This window comes from Sciurus vulgaris (assembly GCF_902686455.1).
Source record: "Sciurus vulgaris genome assembly, chromosome: 2".
NCBI classification, from domain to species: domain Eukaryota; kingdom Metazoa; phylum Chordata; class Mammalia; order Rodentia; family Sciuridae; genus Sciurus; species Sciurus vulgaris.
In genome coordinates, this window is record NC_136462.1 from 112,500,120 (window position 1) to 112,520,852 (window position 20,733).

General features: G+C 45.0%; 1 protein-coding gene across 2 annotated transcripts; it reads right to left on the minus strand.

Annotated features, from left to right (window-relative positions):
• Positions 1–547: 547 nt before the first annotated feature.
• On the minus strand, positions 548–15,521 carry UBAP1L (ubiquitin associated protein 1 like). Of its 2 annotated transcripts, none has more exons than XM_079128581.1 (5): positions 14,526–15,521; positions 9,776–10,327; positions 7,331–7,540; positions 1,810–1,911; positions 548–971 (listed from the first exon to the last, which is right to left on the minus strand). In XM_079128581.1, the coding sequence occupies exons 1-5, from the start codon at positions 14,643–14,645 to the stop codon at positions 837–839; spliced, it is 1,119 nt and encodes a 372-aa protein (XP_078984707.1). In that variant the 5' UTR covers positions 14,646–15,521; the 3' UTR covers positions 548–836. The 2 variants fall into 2 exon arrangements, with proteins under 2 accessions (XP_078984707.1, XP_078984706.1); XM_079128580.1 differs by having other exon boundaries at positions 9,776–10,330.
• Between the last annotated feature and the right edge of the window lie 5,212 nt (positions 15,522–20,733).

Genomic DNA, 20,733 nt, shown 5'->3' on the forward strand with positions numbered 1-20,733 from the left:
ACCTCTAAAGGATAGACCTAGGGTGACTAGAGGCTACTCCGGTGCCAACTTCCCTACCCCCAAAAAGGAAAGATGACACAGGACCCTAGATTGTTAGAGCAGAAGAGGGCTTAGAGTGGTTGGTCAGAGGGTCATAAACACTAGCTGCAGGCACATTACATTGTAAAGAACCCCCAGGGGTTTCTTGCACAAAACAAAACAAAGCTAGGCACAATAGCACACACCAATAGCGCCAGCTATTCAGGAGGCCGAAGCGAGAGGATCACTTGAGTCCAGGAGTTCAAGATCAGCCTGGATCTCACAAAAAGAAAAAAGAAACCCACAAGCAAACCCAAACAGATTCCTGAAGGCTGCCAAGCTATGCCTTTTGAATCAGAATACCTTATGGAGAGCAGCTAGATCTGAACATTTTAAAATTTGACCTCAAATCTTTTGCTTTTTCTTCAGAATCTAAGACTCAAAAACTCCTTGATTTCAGATATCATCAGAACTCAGGGCTTCTAACCCACAGTTAAGATGTTCTTTCCACACCAAAACCAGGAGCCTATAGGACTCAAAAGAACTGCCATGATTTATTTAATTTTCTCAAATTCAAAGTTATTAATGTGCATAGCTTAAAGAGTCAAATACAAGTATTTTTACAAGGCTCGTATGAAAAACATGATTCCTTGCCCACCCTCTCCCCTCTCAGGAGGCAGGGAGGCAATGCTTTCAACGCCCACCCTTGGCATTGTTTACAGGTGAGAATGCAGGGATGGCTTCCTCGGTCTTGTTTGGTTTTAGTAACAGAGTTAGGCTGCACAGGATTGCCCAGGCATTGCAAAGAGCCTCAATGGTCACTGGGCACAGGCCACCAGCTCCTCCAGGGCTTGATCACGATGGTTGCCATGGACAAGCAGCACTTCCTTGATCCGGTGTGGCTGGAAGCCCATGTCACTGAACTGCTCCCAGAGGCGCAGAAACTCTCCTGCCTAGGGAGGGGTGGGTGGGAGGGGGCTGAGGCTCTGCAGGGCCCAACTATTCCCCAGGAGCATCTCCCGTACTGCATCTCTACCTACTGCACCTCATCCCAGAAAGTTGTGGTCCCCCAAACCAGAAGAACTTGATCCTGGGCAGAATCTGCCATCTTCCTGTACTTCTGGGTGCAGGAAGTGTGGCATGGGTGATGTGGCTCCCAAGCTCTGACCTGGCTACTGGCTCTGTCTTGGCCTCACCTCCACCCTCCCATCTGGCCTTGATGCCCTGTGCTCAGGTACTGGGGCAGGAGGAAGTCTGCTCACTGGTACCAGGTGCCCCAGCACCACCCAGGTTTCACATAATGCAGCCTCTGCTTGCCCTTCCCTGCTGACCCCTTTCCTCCTCAGCACCTCTGGCCCTCCAGCAGCCTCTGTGAACAGGTACTCTGGCTGGTAGTAGGGTTAGGAGCAAGTGGTAGTCATCAGGCACTTAGAATTTTCTGTAGGGCCTGCAGCTGTCTGCATTCTGGGTAGGCAGCAAACTGCCTGAGTTCAAGTATCTCTCTACTGCCCTGAATGCCTGTCTGGGTGTCTGACAAAGAATGGGCATTCAAGAATATGTCATATTGATTCAGTTAAATAAAACAAGACCCCTCACCTCCAGTTGCCCTCCCCACTTCTCCTGCTTCTCCCTCCATCTTCTGCTTTTCACCATGCTTCATCTCCCTGGACCAGCTCCTCCTCCCCTGGCTGAACCTGCAGGCTGCCTCCTGTCCAGCCCACAGGCTGCTCTGGGAACTGATATGCCCCATACCTCCCATCCCCTGGGGCCCAGGCAGGGGGTCCAGCTGACCTGGCTCTCAGAGAACTGGAACATCTCCATGGCTTCGTCTACCAGGGCCTCCTCGTAGCCCTGCTGGAGAAGCCTTTCATGGGCACCGAGGTAGCTGAGAAACTGGGCCGGAAGGAGGCAGAGAGGGAAGGATGGTAAGAGAGGCAGAGGCAGCAGACGAGGTGTAGAGGCACCCGAGGGCCTCTTTCAGTCCTGAGCTCAGAATTAGGCAGATTAGCCAGCCCACCACATGCAGTGGGACCCCGGAGATACCAGGAGCCAACAGAAGAGAAAAAGAGGCCTCCTCTGAGGACCTGGGGACAGGTGGACAGTGGGTCCATTCCTCACTAGCTGTCCCAAGTTGGGGGCTGGAATCCAGGAGAAGGGCTGTCAGAGTGGGCTAAGGTGTTCACGGAAACTAACTGGGGAGCAGGACAGGCCTCAAATGGGCACCTCACCGGCCACCCCTAGGCAATCTTACTCACATACTCCACTCACCCCAGCCTGCCCACCCTCCTTGGTGAAGGAGTCTCCTCAGCCATCCACACCTGTGCACAGCCACCCTTCCCCAGGCACATCTCTGCCATCCAGCCTTCTTGAGGCTCAACAGTCCTGCACCAGAACCAGAGGGAGGGGTGGTAGGCAGAGGAGGATCCCACAGGGCTGAATACCTGCTCTAGTCACTCCCTGCATAAGGCACCAGGGGCTACTTTTACCCTCAGGATAAAGTGCTGCCTCCTCACTAGGACTCAGTTCCATCCAAAAATTTCCAGGCTTTTGGAAGTCTGGCTCCCCAAGCCAAAGCAAGCCTCATCGCTCTCCTGGGGAAGCTTGTCTGCCACCTCCATCTTCACTGAGTGCCATTTCTAGTGCTCCCAGACCACCCTGTGCTTGCCAGCCCAGCACGTACAACTTCGTAATTGTGTCATTTAATCTCTCTTATCCACTCACTTTTTGCTCCACAAGGGAGGGCTTGGGCAGTTTTGTCCCCAGCACCAGCATGGCAATAGAACGAGCTCAATAAATATATGCTGTGTTTATAAACTGAATTAAGAACTATCCTTCAAGGAACTCACAGCAGAGTGGGGGAGATAAACCAGACACAGGACAACATCAGTGCCAGGCAAATCAAAGCAGGATTTATAGGGAGTAGGTGTCAAATGAAGGCTCTAGACCACAAGAATTATGAGTATATGCCGAGAAGGAGCAGGTCCGGTTTCTGCAGACCTTCAGAAGCAGGCAGAGAGCACAGATCATCGAGGCTAATGGTTTGCAAACTGTTGTCACTCCTGAGTTGTTTGTCCCAGCACAGGAGGCTTCAATAATAATAGGCTAAGATCAGAGCTGCCTGGGAACAGAGGGCAAGGACCGTGAGAGCCCAGATCCAGTACTCCTGCCAGAGGTACTGCTTGGGATGTCTAGACCTTGCTCTGAACACATTTGGAAAACCACACACCCAAGGCTGCCTTTCACGCTGAGGAAACAGGTCAAGGCAGGGCAGGTGGTTTGCCCAGGGTTCCAGGATGACTTGACCTCTTGTCTGAGAAGGGGACTGGTTGCTAGAGGAGAGGTTTTGAGGTAGCTTGATGGTGGACAGAGTTTCTAGAGAAACCTCATCTCCAGAAGGTAGGAGGGCAAGGGCAGATGGTGGATGCTCCCTTCACCTTTTGGCTTGTCCACAGCAATGGTTCTCAACCTTGGTGATCATTGCAACCACCCTGGGAGTTTTGAAAATTACTGGTGCCTGGGCCTCAACAGAGGCTCTGGTATATTTGGTCTGAGGTGTAACCTGGACACTGGGAATGTATTTTGAATTCTCCAGGTGATTCTAATGTGCAATCAAGGTTAGGAATCACTGACTAAAGGGACAGCTGACCACCTCCACACCATGCCAGGCTGCATATTAGGACCATCTGCCGATCTTTTAAAGTTATAAGTTCTTGGGTCTGTCCCAAATCGATTGGGACTCTTCAGGACAGGGCCTGGGGATCTGCATTTTAAAGATTCTGCTGCTTGGTCAGTTTTTGGGTCCATGGGACTGTAGAGGGTACCAAACTTGCCTCAGGCCCCAGGTGAAAATGTCACCTTTAGACTCCAGGCTGGGTTTCCCAGAAGTCATTGATTTCAAGTACATTTATTCCTCCTCTATCCTATATATAAGGAAACACCCTGGCATGTCTGGAATCCTATAACAAGTCTAGGCCTGTCCCATGGACCCTCACACATGCCACTCAGGCCTGTCCTTTGGGCACATCACATCTGTGGAAGGAAGGAGAGAGGCATCAAGCTTATCTTTTATATCTCCCCTTATATCTCCTCTCCCTGACTCTTTTAAGTGCCCTGTCTCCATCACCTGATGCTCCCCAGAAAAGATCTGAACCCAACACATTGGGAGGTCAGTGTCCAGAGTTGGCTCTCACTAATCTTCAGACCTCCACAATGATGGACTGAGACCTCAGCCTTGTTACAGGGGCAAAGGAACTGAGGAAGCATGGCTGAGCCCCACAGTGGGCCTGACCCTCACAGCCCTCCTAGCCAGCTTCTTGACCAAGGTCAGCTAAAGGTAGGGGCCACTTTCGATCTGCTCTTAAATCTCAGATCAGCTCATGTTGCTGTCCTAGGAGAGAAAAGCACTGTCCAACAAAGATTCAGAGTCAGGCCAGTCTGACTCAACCCTGGTGTTGCCATTGACATGCTATTGAACTCCCCTGGTCTCAGTTTCCTCATCTGCAAAGTATCTAGGACAGTAATAGCATAACAACTTTGCAGAATTGAGACCCAGTTGAATACTCTCAGATTAAGAGACCAGTGCAAAGAAAGTGTTCAAAATCTGTTAGCAACCCCTCCTCCCCACCTGGTTTGGCTAACAGGGTTGTCATCATGTTGGAAGTGTTCTTCCATATAGGGCATAGACTGATGAACCCAGGGTAGGGCAGAAGCAGGAGTGGGTGGACAAGGACACCAGGAACATTTCCCCACTCCCCAACCTCGAAGCCGCACATCCTGCTTCTGGTTCCAGTTTGAGAATCACTCACCTGCCACTCTCTCACCCAGGAGCAGGCCTGAGCCTTGAACCTCGGGGACCCGCTATTCTGCAGTCATCAGTGATTAAGAAGAAGGTGTTCAGTTGGGTGCAGTGGTACATGCCTATGACCCCAGCGGCTCAGTAGGCTGAGGCAGGAGGATTGCAAATTCAAAAAACGTCTCAACAACTTAGCGAAGCCCTAAGCAATTTAATGAGACCCTGCCTCAAAATAAAATATAAAAAGGACTGGGGATGTGGCTCAGTGGTTAAGTACCCATGGGTTCAATCCCTGGTACCCCCCACCAAAAAAAAGGAGGAGGAGGAGAAGATGTTTAAATCCTCTGGCAGTGGTGCGGCAGAGAGAAGAGAAAAAGGAAGACTTGCCAACTGCCCTCTGACCAGTTTTCCAACCATGAAGAGCCCCAGTGTTTATAAAAACAATGCAAAGGGGCAAAGGGGATGCTACAATAGGGGTAATGACAGTGGCATTCAATGCCACCTCCTGTCCTCACTTATAATCTTTCTATAATTCCATTTTGCCTACTGGCTTATTTATCAGTCTCAACCCAGTTTTCAAGGTATCCTCAATCTGCCCCCAATCCTTCTTCCCTGTCTTATCTCCTACAGCCAGTTTCATGTACCTTCTTCAGCCAGACTGACTGGATCAGGGTCTCCCTGACACTTCCTTTCTGCCCCCAACTCCTTTGCTCACATTATCCCTATTACTCTTCCCCTTATTTCAAAGCCAGGTCTCATCTAGCTTTGAAGGCCAGTTCCATGTGTGGTACCTTCATGCAGTTTTTCCTAATCACTAGAACCTCCTTGTGGTAGATTGAGAATGACCATAAATCCTTTGGCATTCTTCCCATCAAGGAGTTTATTTTTCCACCTTTGTATCTGGACTGGTCTACGACATGTTTTGACCAACAGAATAAGATGGAAGTGACTATGGATAATTCCAGCCCAGGCCTCAGGAGGCCTTGAAGTTTTCACTCTTGGAACCAAGTGAGCTAGCTTGCTGGATATGTGTGGTCCAGTTGACAATTTACACCAACACCAACCTATGGACTGGCAACAAGCCCATCTTAGGCCATTCAGCCCTAACTAAGTCACCAAACTATGGCCACAAGAGAGATCAAGACCAACAGAAGATCACCTAGCTGAGTCCAACCCCAAACTGCCAACCCAGAGAATCTCATGAGCAAATAAATGGTTGTTGTATTAAGGCACAAAGTTTCAGGTGGTTTGTTGCACAGCAACAGATGACAGAAACACTTCTGCAGCACATATACATACCCCTTATGCTCCCAGGCATCTTGTAACCAGCAGCTCTATTTAGGTAATTTGGGGGTCCTCATTCCCTTGTAGGTACTCTCACATTCTTGGCTTCTATTAGGAGTCAAGACCCACTTCCAAATAGTAGAGCAGCTTGAAGTGCTACCCTTTGAGTGCCATCATTGAGTATCCATGATTCTTCCAATAAGAGTAAACTTGAAAATAGAATCTGGCTATAGTAGACTCTGATGCACCTTCCAGAGGTCCTTTTACTGAAGCACTCATTACTCATTGCTGAGAGGGACAGGAGGCACCCTCGGGGACTGCCTAAACTGCAGAGATCCATGTCTGTCACATAACACCTTTGCAATGTATAATGACTGCCTGAAGTAGGGGCATAAAGCCTGATCATATCAGCCTCACTTAGGACCACTCTGAGGACCAGAGATGCTCCAGAGTTGTGGGGTTAGCTGATGCTATTGCTGGTCCTCCATTACAGTTCTTCCTCCGCCACTTCTGCTTCTGTCCCTCCTTCCATAGCAGCTGGTCCCAAGGACCTCCTTAATAAGCATCCTACATGCTAAACTTATATCTGACTCTGACTCTTGGGGAACCCAACCCACAGCACTGGATTTTATGTACCTTGGTTTTTTCTAAGCTCCTAGCTGCAGCTATATACCCAGGAAGTGCACAATAAAGACTCTTGGCCAGATAGAGGAATGCAGAAAGAAAAATAGATGTGAGTATACATAAACTATTCATTGAGGAAAGTGGTTAGAGCTGTGCCCTCCAATATGGTAGCCACTAGGCATATGTAGCTATGGATTGGATTTAAATATGTTAATTACAATTTTAGAAAATTTAAAATTCAGTTTTTCAATCACACTAGCCACATTTAATGTAATGAAGTAGACTATGGCTACTATATTGAACAACACAGATAAAAAACATCTCTCATCAGATAAAGTTCTGGACAGTTCTAGAAAGATTCTTGACGGCACAAAGCTCTGGTCCCTGGATGTAGGGCAAGGGCTAGGATAGGAGTAGAATACTGAGATTCCCCAAGTGGGCATGGGGATTCCCAATAAACTCCTAGGGACTAGAGATTTGTTCACGATCCCAGTAATTAATACCAGGTTGAGGTTCTGCTTCTAAAGGGAAGGAAACAAAACTTATTCAAGTTCAAGATACAGAGCCACATGGTCACTCACCTGGCTCTTCAGTCCTGGGTCCCCCACTCACCTGGCTCAGGCTCTGCCTCCCTGTCTTCTGCAGAGCCTCAACGGCCCTTCCCAGGGGATATCCCAGGGCAATTACAGGTCCTATGAGGTCCTGCTCCTCTTGGCTCAGTGCAGACAGCAGGTCAGCTGTAGAATCAGGGTGCGATCTGTGGGGGTTGAGAGGCTGGGGTGTCCCCTTCAGGGGTGGCAGGCAGGTGTATGGACTGAGAGACTGAAATAGAGAGAGGCTGGCGTGTCAGTTACCACAGGAGGTGACACCTGGCTGGGCTGGACATTTTTAAAAGGTACCTTTGTGTTCCACTTTCTATACCAAGTGTAGGGGTTACACTGTGGAGGGCTTAGTGCCCTGAAGACCCCAGCTCCCCATCGTCACTCACTTTATTCAAATGTAAAATGGAGGCAATCTCAGAAGTGTCTCACAGCGTTATTATGAGGCTTACATATGACAACGTGAATGAAAGGATCAACAAAGGGCCTGGCATACAGAAACTGTCAGCAAAGGCTAATATTTCACTGATTACTTAGAATACCCTGGAAAAGAAATATGATAGGTATCCAGGTGCTGTGGTGCACACCGGCAGTCCCACCTACTTGGGAGGCTGAGGCAGGAGGGTCATTTGAGACCAGGAATTTGAGACCAGCCTGGGCAACATATTGAGGCCCTATCTCAAGAAGAAAGAGAAGGAAAGGAATATGATAAGTCCATCCTATTATCTCATTTTACAGATATTGAAATCTAGGTTCAGAGAAGTTAATGATCTAATACACAACACACATTTGGGAGTTGAATCCTACTCAGAGGTTCTTTACCCCATGGACCTTAGTGAGAGAAGCAGGGAAAGGTCTTCCCAGCCAGACCCTCCTTCTTGAGTTCATCTGGGTCCAGGGTCTGGCAGGGTGTACAATGGAGCAGGAACTGGGCACACCAACTCCTCAGTTGTGGTGCTTGAGAGACTCACACAAATGCTGGACTAAGAAAGGTGACTTAAAGCCATTTCAGTTGGTTCGGCCAACATCATCCCTAACCCACCTCCCACATGGTAGAACTCCTGAGCTAGCCCTGAACATAGCACCCTAGTCCCACCTCCCAAGTAAAGACCAGTTGTCACCTTAGCTCCTGGGGCCAAATGTACATGGGGCATATGAATTCCCCTCCTGTCCCCATCTTCTTGGGTTTCCCTAACATGTCCCAACTCTAGGGACTACCATTTACCTCTAGAGTGGAGATCCATATTTTAGGAATACAGTCTACTCTTGGCTTTGAAATTTTACTCTCTGCCTCAGTTTCCTCATCAACTGAATATCTTCCCCACAGGAAGATGCTAGAGCTAAATTAATTTTGACCAGGGAGGAGACATCCTGGCATCAGCATCTGATCCTTGAGCATGGTCTATCCAACCTACAAAGCATTTTCTTCTTTACTGTTTGCTCTAAACAATTATGGGAAGGGTTGCTGGCCCACTTTTTAGAAAGAGAAGGATGACTCAGAGTGGTTCAATAATTTGCTTGAGGTCACACACCAGTGAGTGAGAGATCTCTGTCTTTGGGATTTAATTTCACTTTGGCCTTATTCTGCAGCATCTCCTGGCTTGACTGGCAGAAAGCTGTGCCCAAGTGCTACTCTCTGCTACTAATTCCTGACCTACTCCATCTGCTCTGGATCTAGGTTTTGTGGATTCGGATACTTAAATGATTTGGAGGGGACTTCTTAAAGAAAAAGAACATACAATGAAGAATGAGAAATTGAGTACAAAGCCTTGGAAGGGACAAAGTAAAAGTTCCAAGGCCAAAGCTTCTTTGGCCTCACTGTAAGTTTGCTTCTGCTCTGGGTTCTTCCCAGATCACTACTTCCACCTGAAGGCTTACCATCCTGCAGAAGCCCTGTCTCTCAACACCTGATCCTACTATACAACACTTGGCCTTGTCACATCCCTTTGGCCAACTCTCTTTGTCCTTTGGTTTGGATCCTATCTCTTCCAACTCAGCGTTTGGCAAGAAGTAACTACCGTGACTATTGCTTGATTGAGCCTCCAGCTTACCCAGACTACGTAAAACTTAAAGGGTGGAAGGCCTTAGAATTGTGTCTCCTTCATTAAGGCAATTGAACAGACACCCATTAAATACCCTCTATGGGTCAAATCCTTTGCTAGATGCCCTGGAAACAAAAATGAATGCCATCTGATCCTTGCCCTAAAAGAACTCATTCCACCCAAGGAGACAGGTACGGGTAATTATAATCCTGGTGAAACGTGCCCCAACAGAGGCAAAACGGACAAAGAGGGAAACGGAGAGAATGGGGGCCTCTAACCAAAGAATATTCTAGGTAAAGGGTACGGGGACAGGTGAGAACAGGTAAAGCTAAGAAGGAGGAGCACGGGGAGGAAGAAGCTGGGACTGCGGAGCTGAGGCCGGCCAGCTGAGGCCATGGGGAGCAGGCAGTCCTTACCGCAAACGTGGGCTTGTGGCTCCGCAGTGGGGGCATGGAGCCGGCTGTCGAGGGCCGTGGGGGCAGGGCAGGGGCGTTGGGGAGCTGGGATGCAGGCCCAGGTGGTGGTGAAGGGCACAGGCTCAGCGCCCGGTGACCGCGAAAGCGGTGCAGGAGCGCGCGGGGACAGGCAGCCAACCTGCTCTCAGAGAGCCGCCGCCGCGCCCCAGCCAGCTCGGACCTCATGCTGCGCAGCACATCCAGGGAGCGCCGGCGATGACTGGAGCCAGGGCTCGCTGGGGAACCGGGCAGCAGGCCGCTGGAGTCCAGCTCTTCCTCGCTGGCAGAGAAGCCCTCTTCCTCGTTTTCCTCTTCCTCGGATGGCTCCTGGGATCCAACCTCCTTGTCTTTCACTGTGCCAGGCGCAGATGCCAGCCCGTTTTCAGGGCTGACCAACAAGAGCCAGGCAGGAGGGGCTGACACAGTCCCCAAATCACTGCATTGGTGCGAGCAGGGTCCTCGGATGGCAGCCTCCACCCAGAAGAGAGTGTTCCTTTCCAGGCTGAAGTCATGCTGCTGAGAGAAGGTGTTGTGAGGTCCAGATGGCAAATGAGGACCTTGGGAGGCGTCCCTAATGGCTCTCCTGGGACCCTGTTCAGCCAAGGCTTTACCAGGTCTGGACGGCTTCCAATTCGGAGTCCTGGGTATCCTACACAGCCCTCTCCCACCAACTGTTTTAGTTGACACTGGGGCAAATGGATATCAGTAACAGTTTATTGGCAAACCCTGGCATGAAGGACAGAATGAAGAATGATTGAATAGAATAAAATGTAATATCTAAAACCCTTTACCATTCAGTATGTCATTGAACTTAAAAAATCTCTCCAATATCTGGGTGCAATGCCTCATGCTTGTAATCCTGGTACTTGGGAGACTGAGGCAAGGGGTTCCAAAGTTTGAGGCCAGGCTTAACAACTTAGCAAGACCCTGTCTTATAAGAAAATATAAAAAAGGCTGGGGATGTAGCTCAGTGGTAGAGCACTCCTGGGTTCAATCCCTAGTACAGGGGGAAAAAATCCAATAAAAACTTGTTCTTCACAAAGAAGGATCCACCAGAGCCCAGCGCAGTTTGCCACTGAACAGTCAGTGGTGGAGGCCCATCCAGGCAGGCAAACTTCCCTATGGAGTAGTTAATACCTGACCCTCACCCAGTTTGCTGTCATCCAAGGATACTCTGGGGCCCAGGAAATACATAATCTAACCTTTGTTAGATTAAACTAGTAGGTTAGGGGTCATTCCTATTTCCAGATTAAGAAAATGAGTCTCATAATTTTTTTTTTTTTGTCCTTGGGATTGAACCCAGGGTGCTTTAACCCTGAGCTACATCCCCCAACCCTTTTTATTTTTATATTGAGACTGGGTCTCCCTAAATTGCTTAGGATTTTGCTAAATTGCTGAGAGGCTGGACTTGAACTTTGGCTCTCCTGTCTCAGGCTCCCAAGTCACTGGGATTACAGGCCTGTGCCAGTACATCCAACAAGACTTAAAATTTTTTATTTGGCTGTAGACAGATAGATGATGAGGAGCTGAGCTTGTATTTCTGTCTACCTGACTGTAGTGCTCACTCCACTACTATTGGGCCACCTAAGAAAGCAATCTGGAGTCTATATAATTATTCTAACTTGAGAGTCAAAAGTAAGAGAATTCCTGTTTCTTACCTTTTTTTTTTTTTTTTTTTTTTTGTAGTTGTAGATGAGCAGCATGCCTTTATTTATTTGATTTATTTTTATGTGGTGCTAAGGATTGAACCTAATGATTCACATGTGCTAGGCAGGTACTCTGCACTGAGCTACAACCCCAGCCCTGTTTCTTACCTTTCATTTAAGCAAAGAAAACATAAAACTCCATTAAAAATCGTAGGGCTACAGGTATAGCGTAGTGATAGAGCACTTACCTAGCAAGCCAAAGGCCCTGGGTTCAATCACCAGCACTGAAAAAAATGAACAAATAACTAACAGGCAATTTCACTGCTCTCCCATGACCAATTAAGGAAGAGAGAGGCTGTGGGAAGTAGTGTTTGAGGGAAGAGGGGGCAGGTAGGCAGAAAGACAGACACAGACACTTGGACACTCAGAAAACAGGCACTGCCTCTCTACTGACAGAACCCTACCTTGAGGAGAGGAGCCTGACTCAGCTGCTCCAGTAGGACTACCTGACTGAAGTCAGGGACCAGGTTTTGTTCCTCTCTGTATCTTTAAGGCCCGGGGCAGGCCAGGCACAGAGTGGGTATTAATAAGTGTGTGCAGAATAAATGACTAGAAAAAATAGATTTGAGCAAAAACAGGCAGGTTGTAAGGGACAGAGGAAGGAAAAAGGCAACTTCATAACTCAGGCATATATGGAGAGAAAGAGACTAAGAGATAAAAAGACAGGGGACTTAGAGGGATAAAAAGATACAAAGACACAATAAAATATCAACTTTTTTTATTTTGAAATGCCACAATGTGATTATAAATTTAATATAAAAAACAAACAAAAATAGCCATAAAAACTCTGGTAACAAAAATAAAATAAGGAGAACTGAGAACTGGCTTTACCAGTTTTCAATAATTAAACTATGGTACTATCCCAAACAGATTGAAGGTACAAAGAGAAAATCCAGACATAGATCTTAATATATGTGGGGTTTTAGCAGGTAATAAAGGTGGCATCTCAAGCAATAGGAAAAGGAGAGACTACTCAATAAATTGTGTTAGCTAGTGGAAAAAAGAAAGTTGGATCCATTCTCTCTATATACATACACAAAGATGAATTCCAAAAAGGATTCAAATATACAATATGACAGCATGAAAGTACTAGGAGAAACAGAAGAGAAATCCTTTATACTCTCAGGTGGCCAGAAGCCATAAAAGGAAAGATAAATGACTAAATGACTACTACTATTTCCACTACATACTCCCCTCACACACAGAGAAGGAAAAGGGCTTCCAGAGAGGGAACCTTCACAATAACCTCTTCTCTGTGTGGTTTGAGCTGAGCAGGAGGGAAAAGCTGTGATAATCTACCTCCATGCAGGACTGGTAAAGTAAGTTCCTGTTAACAACACAGAGAGAAAACTGGCAGCACAGGCTGCTAGGGGAGAGTAAGAGCTCCTGCTACACACAGCAACATGCGCCCCATAGACACTGCTCTGGGCTTCACAGTGCTTCTTCAGTTCTGGAAACCTTTATTTATTTATTTATTTATTTATTTATTTATTTAGGTGCCAGAGATTGAACCCAGGGGCACTTAACCACTGAGACACATCCCAGTCCTTTTCATTTTTTATTTTGAAACAGAGTCTTGCTAAGTTGCTGAGGCTGGCCTTGAACTTGCCATCCTCCTGCCTCAGCCTACTGAGCTGCTGGGATTTCAGGCACGTGCCACCATTCCCAGCTATAAACCTTTATTCTGATGAGCCTGTGTGACTCCAACATCTACAGAGAAGGCAAATTCACACTGGGTCTTCTCCTGTGCCCCCAGGTCACTCAAACCCTTTACCTCCCCAGGTCTCACCTTCCTGGACTATGCTCTCTGCCCCTGAATTCCCTGTAAAAACCCTTTGCCCCATTTTTTTGCCTTCCCAGACTGGTATCTTTGTGTGTGTGTGTGGGGGGGTACTGGGGCACTTGACCATTGAGCCAAATCCCCAGCCCTATTTTGTATTTTATTTAGAGAAAGGGTCTCACTGAGTTGCTTAGTGCCTCATTTTTGCTGAGGGTGGCTTTGAACTTGTGATCCTCCTGCCTCAGCCTCTGGAGCCACTGGAATTTCAGGTATGTGCCACTTCACCGGGCCCCCAACTGGTATCTCTCATTCTAAGTCCTACTCTTAGCTACTATGAAATGACCTGGAGTCAGGACCTGGGTTTCACCTTAATCACTGCCAATAACTGAATAAATGATCTCCCTTCTCTAAACTTCAGGTTTCTCTTATGTAAAATGAGTGAAAGCCAAACCAGACCCTCAAATTTTTCTACAAACTACCCTGCAGATAGTGGAGAGTGAGCATCAAGTCTGGGAACCCAGCCCCAGAGGATCCAGGCTAGCTCCACAGTTCTTTGCAATCTTCTTTTTTTTCCCCCCCAGTTCATGTGAATCTTGCATTCTACCCCATGAATTATCTTTGTTATAGTATAAATACAGTAGGTTTCCTCCCTAAACCTTCAAGTAAACTTGACTTTCCAGGAAGTGAATATACATATTTTTTCCTTGAGGGCCTATGTGATACTTCCATATACCCTGAGAATGTGCACTTAGCAGGGTGTAATCTAGGGGTATGAACCAGGGACACGAGGTCCTTCTCAGCTGCCTCCAGGTGTGTAGGTCTGTAGAATAATATTCCCTTCTAATTCCTTCTAATGTGCTCCAGGTAACCATCTGCATTTTAAGAGGATAACAGAGGTTGAGACTTTACCCAAAAGAGGGATTCTAATGGTGGAATTTTAGACATGGCAGCAGGTTGGTAGGGAAAAGGAACTGGACACCATTGCAGTAACTGTCCCTCACTTTGAATAAGCAGTCTCTCACTATCCTCAGCCTAAAACAAGATCCACTGAACAATCCTCATCACCCAGCCACCAGCCTTCTTCAGGAAACATTGGTTCTTTTTTCCTCTATTGGGTTAATTCCATACTCCCTAGACTATTTAAAAGCAGGTCAAGCTGCCCTTTACACTGACGTCTCAGACCTCAGACCCAGGGACAAGAAGCTAGAGAGACAGACACACTTACCACAGAACCCAGTAGAAGCTCCCTGCAGGCAGGGACACTGAACTCTGGTGCAGGGAGAGGCTCTGTGCTGATCACAAAACCCTTGGGTACCTTGAAGGGGACATCATCGAGGGCACTCATTCTGTCAGAGGACTGTGGAGATGGCTCAGCAGTGCTTGGCAGGCTGCCTGGGGTCAGAGAGAGAGAGTGTAGAGTCCTGTGGATTAGGCTCAGACCTCAAGTGGCCTCACTAGTCTGTGTAGTTGCTTAGCTGGGCCACACAACTGGAAAGGAAAAGGTGAAGTGGCTGGAGCTGCTTATGAGAGGATATGAATAAAAACAAGAACATTTGTACTGCCAGGGATTGACTATTTCATGTCTAAGTCATGCTTTTACACTATCAGCCCTAGACCAGCTCTAAAGCATTTCATCAATAGAGTTGCCATTCCAAAGTTGAAGGAAGAAATAACATCAAGTTACACAAACTCTTGCAGGAAGAAGAAAATAAAGAATACTTCCTAATTCATTTTGATTTGAGTATAACCTGGATGCCAGACTTGACAAGAAAATTAGAAGGCACTCTCTCACGGACAAATATGCAAAAATCTTAACAAAAATAATTATGGAAACAAGAATACAACACTGCTAAAGCTGAATTTATTCTGAAATGACAGATTGGTTTAACATTCCAAAATTAATAGTAATAAAGATAAATATTGACAGAATAAAGATCAAAATAATATAATATTATTCTCCATGGAGTCAGAAAAAATATTCATAAAATGAACACCCATTCGTGATTTTAAGTAACTGACCCTTACCAATTTAGGAATAGAAGATCATTTCCTTAATTCAATTAAAAAATATCCTCAAAACATCTATTGCAAACATCCTACTTAATGGTGAAATTCAAAAGGATATCCCCAGTACTGAAAAAGAGAAAAGTGTATTCCCCATCAAGTCTATTCAATGTTGCACTAGAGGTACTCTCTTGTGGGAGTATAAGAATTGTAATGAAAAAAAGCAACCATTATTTGTAGATGACATAATTATATGAGAAAATCCAAAATAATCTATTAATAAATCTCTTAGAATTAGTAACATAATTTATCAAGGTCATTGGATATGAGGTCACTGTATCTCTATATATGTAAAAACCTCATAAGTAACATTTGTGTGTGTGTGTGTGTGTGTGTGTGTGTGTGTGTGTACTGGGGATTGAACTCAGGGGTGTTCTACCAGTGAGCTACAACCACACAGCCCTTTTTAAAGTTTTTATTTTGAGACAGTCTTGCTAAATTACCAAGGCTGGCCTCAAACTTGTGATCCTTTTGCGTCAGCCTCCTGAGTCACTGGGATTATTGGCATGCACCACTGCATTAGACTTAAACAAATAGCATCTTTGCAAAATTTCATTAGAAATGAACTAGTTCTACTTGACTCATAACAATAGTGCATGAGAGTTACTGATGGTCATATTCTCATCAACACCTGAAATGTCAGGCTTTTTAATTTAACCATTTATGGTCATGTGTGTAGTGGTATCTAATTGTTTATTTTATATATAACTGAGGATTAATGAGGTTAAATAACTTATCCAGAATTAAAAAATCATTCACATATCATTTCTGGGTATTTTGGATAAAATCAAGTGTAGTAAGTATATGTACTTCATTTAGCAATACAAGAGCCACGGATTAAATATGGAGTCTGCTGCCTTGGAAAAAAACCTAATTCACACAGAATTTAAGCTTATAACTACCTATACCATAACTCTAGACTCCTAAAGACAGTCTGACATTTTGCAAACAATCAGGGCTTACTAGGGAGACTACACCAGAGAGTGCCTCTGGCTCAACACAATCTGTCATCCTTCCCAGGATGACGCAAAACCCTGCTGCTTAGGGTCACTGTACGGTCATGCTGTTCCCTACAGGAGAGCTTCATGTAGAGAGGTAGGGTGGGTGGGTAATCTGAGTGCAGACAGGTCAAGTGAGGGCAGGTGGGCAAATCCTTTAATTCCCTCATCTCTTCCCCCACCTGTCCATTCTTGTCAGTGTCTTCCTCTATATGACTCATCCACTCCATGCCTGGAGCCAGCACCCTTGCACAGCAGGCCGCTCCTCATGCTGCCTCCGTGGTACAGGACCAGGCAGGTCCTAGTGTAACCAGCAACCCATCTGCCCTGTCAGCTAGTTCTCACAGGGCACTTCTGAAGTACAACAGTGTTAAAGGAGACATGGGCAAGTTCAGCAAGTATTGGCATTCTCAGATTTATCATCATATTTTCAGCTATCACTTGAATTCTGAGCTATGGGGAAGGGTCATAGGTCTATTGAGACTCAAAGGGAATGCAGGTATAGGGCAGCCTTCTTCCCCATCTTTGATCCAGCAACTGCATCCTAACTGGTCCTCTTTAATCTACCCTACACTTGCTTCCAGGGTAACTTCAGAGTTAGAGGATTCTGGGAATATGTCTTAAGAATGGCAAGGGATATTAAGATATGATCTAGTTAGAACATATTCTAAAATGAGGGTCACCTTGCTAAATACAAAATGAGAAATATAGATCACTAGGTAATATAATAATTTCAGGGCTTACCAGGACACCGCACCAGGGAATGCCTCTGGAAGGGAGAGTGTTCTAGTCATTATTGGGCTTGGGGAAGCTTTAGGAAACAAATGGGGTTTGATCTGGCCCCAGAAGGTGGGAGAAAAGCCTGTGAGCAGGGTTGAGATGGAGAGTGAGATTCCAGGGAACAGCTTGAGCCAGGGAGCAGAGGCAGGAAGCTGCTTGATTCAAGTAGGCAGTTTGTGCTGGAAGCAGTCTGCACCAAGATCGAAAGGATAGATTTGGGTCCACTTGGGGAGGACTTTGAACTTTAGGTTTAGTTCTGGTTCCATTCAGTAGGTGGCAGAGAAAGCCCTGAAGAGGCTGGGGGGTGGGGGAATACGAGTGGGGACAATAGGAAAGCCAGGCTGTGCTTGCTTCAACAAACTATATAACCCAGGATTTCTCAAATCCCAGTTCATGTGCCAGTGCCCATTTGGCTACATCTGAGCATGGGGGTGGGTGGAGGCTGTAGTGATTCGTGTGGCTGAGGCCCCAGTCATGACAGCAGTTATTTTTTAAAGCTCTCTACTATACTCTCTTAAATGACTTTGCTTGCCCATAGCTTCAATTACCTACCAATGATTCATAAATTCTCCAGATCTCTTCTGGGATCAAACTCATAAACACAACTGCCTATAAGGCATCTCTCCCAAGATGTCTCAAGAGTGCCTCAAACTCAACATATTCCAAGTGAACTACTGACTTTCCCTTCCCCCAAATTTAACCCCCTTCCCAGGTTCCTTGTCTCAAAGTATGGCAGCTTTGATCCAGGTGATGAGGACCTATTCCTGATGTTCTCCTTTCCTACCACCCATGTCAAATCCTCTGCCAAGTTCTCTCTAAAATTCAGAGTGTAGCCATTTCGTGCTTCCTCCACTGCTATCATGGGAACCCTAGCCCCTGTTCTTTCACTTAGACAACTGATCTCTATGTATCATCTCATGCTTTATTACTGTAATTTTGTTCCACATGCTGAAGCAAGAATCAGCATTTCAAAACACAAAACTAAGCCACTAACTTGCAATGAAAGCTTTCAATAGTTCCCAGCTGCTTTCAGAATTAAAACCTCCTTCAGAAGCTTTGCAACATCTAGCTCCTGATCCTTCTCTTCCCATCTCACTCCAGCCATGGGTAGCCTTCAATTGCCAATGGTCTCTTGACTCACCACAGGACCTTTGCACATGCTATTCCAGATACTTGCCTTGTTCTTCTTGTCTCTTCTCTACAACTAATTAAAAGCTGTTCATTTTTCAGAACTCAGCTGAAACATCATTTTCAAGAAAGATCTTCCCCTATCTACAAACTTGTTTAGGTCCACCTAGTACAGTGGCACTATACATTTTTTTTTACTGTGACAGAGTATATTTTGTGACCTAGCATACACATATGTAGATGGAATAATTCTTACCCCTACTATGTGACAGTATTTTCTATTATTTCTGTATAACTGTATTACAGAGCCATGTTTGAAAAAAATTTCTACTTCATATCTTCTACAACCATACCTTTTATTCAAAGTACTCAGTGCATTTTTTATGATTGTTGTATTAATCTCTCTCTCTCATGACCTGCATTTTCTGTGATGTTAGAGAGCATTTGGCATTTTGCTTAGCTTCTATGGGTACTTTAAAATAAATATTTGGATAATGAAAAAATATGAACAATTAGTAAGTACTATTTCTTGTAGCATGATCACAATTGTAACTAATCATTCTAATTATCCATATAATTATTAAACTTCTCTAATTTACATTCAGACTGCAGGAAGGCAGGAATCTTATATGTCTGCTCCTTTTTATGTTTGCAGCCTCTAATGCAGTTCCCAGAAAATGGGAAATTTTTAAAAATCATATTCCAAGAACACAGTTCCAATTCTAGTATCCTGATTCTGGTAAACATGAATAAAGTTAAGAAAAGTCTGCTATTCTGCATAGTTATGCATTCTAACACCCTTTTGCTACAAAGACCATGATCTTAGCTTCATAGACTATGAGAAACCACCTTAATTCCAAAAGGCAAAACAAATTCTTAATAGGTGACCAGATGTGGCAAGTTAGGAATTGCTGTGCCTATACAAAGTAATAATATGGGAAGAATTTATTGACCCAAAACATTAAAAAAAAGTTAGTTGGAAATGTGTCATTTAATTTCTGTTCCCTGAAATAAATCACTACTAATACTTCATAGCATTCACATTCCTTTAATCTATTGACTATTATTCTTATTTCAATGAAACAAGATATAGTTTGGACTTACCTTGGGATTCCCAGGAGAGCTTCTTTGTGGACAAAACATGTAGAAGTGAATTGCTACAACAGATGGCATCTTAGCTAAGCTTCTTGTTACAAAAGTCACATGGACACAGAAGCATGGTTTTAGAGTGATTAATTGGTTGGCTTATAGGAGCAAATTCTTTGACAACATAAACTCAGTCACTTGGGCCAAATACTCTTAGTATTTAATACTTTCTTTCTCTCATAGCTTTCTTTCCTGTTTATCTAATTTCTCAAAAGTAAATGCTTTTGTTGGAGTTCTTCACAAGTTCAGGAATGACACTTCTAGGAAATAAGAGTATGCTTGCAGGGCTGGGGATGTAGCTCAGTGGTAGAATGCTTGCCTAGCTTGTAAAAGAGAGGCCCTAGGTTCAACTCCAGAACCATGCAAAAGAAAAAGAAAAAAGTATGCTTGCATATATGATATGATGAATCAACAACTAATTGGTTGACTTTCTGGTTAGCCCTTGAATGATTTCTCTATTTTTATTCTTTCATGTTCAACATATAAACTCAGGTAAATGTGTATGAAAGACATGATTTTGAAAAGGACTGAAGACTCAACAGCAACGTAGTTCAATATTCTGTTGATTAAAAGGAATAAGAAACGACCAAAAATGACAAGCAATAACAATAAGCACCCCTAATATACAGGTTATGGTCTATAAATACTTTTTCTTCTAAAGAGGAACCAAGGCTCATTGGAAAAGTATGACCGACTCCAGGTCTGAGGTAGCAGATGTACAAGATAAATTTAGAACAGAATACTGGAATGTATGGGAACTCAGGAGTTGAAGAGACTCCTACTGGCCAAAAGATGGAGCAATAAATAAAGATAGCTGCTTTTAAAGAAAAATGTTTAGGTCCAAGTTCATAAAGATACTTAAAAACAAAACTTGGGCTGTGGGTGTAACTCAGTTATAGAACAATTGCCTGGCACATGCAAACCCTTGGGTTTATCCCCAGCACTACACACACATGCACACACACACACACACACACACACACACACACACACACACACAAATAAGCAAAACAAAAATTACTGACTACCTTTGGGGGATGGTAAGAAACTAGTTCATTATTTTACGAACCAGTAAATAAAAAGAATTAAGTAATTAACTGGGCTGGGGCTGTACCAGTGGCAGAGCACTTGCCCAACATGTGTGAGGCACTGGGTTCTAGCCTTAGCATCACATAAAAATAAAGACATTCTATCCATCTACAACTACAAAAATTTTTTTTTCTTTAAAGAATTAAGTATTTCTTTTGCTTTTCTATACAATTTGAACTCAAGGATAACTAAATAGTTGATGAGGGGAAGTTTCTCTTTTTAGTATTC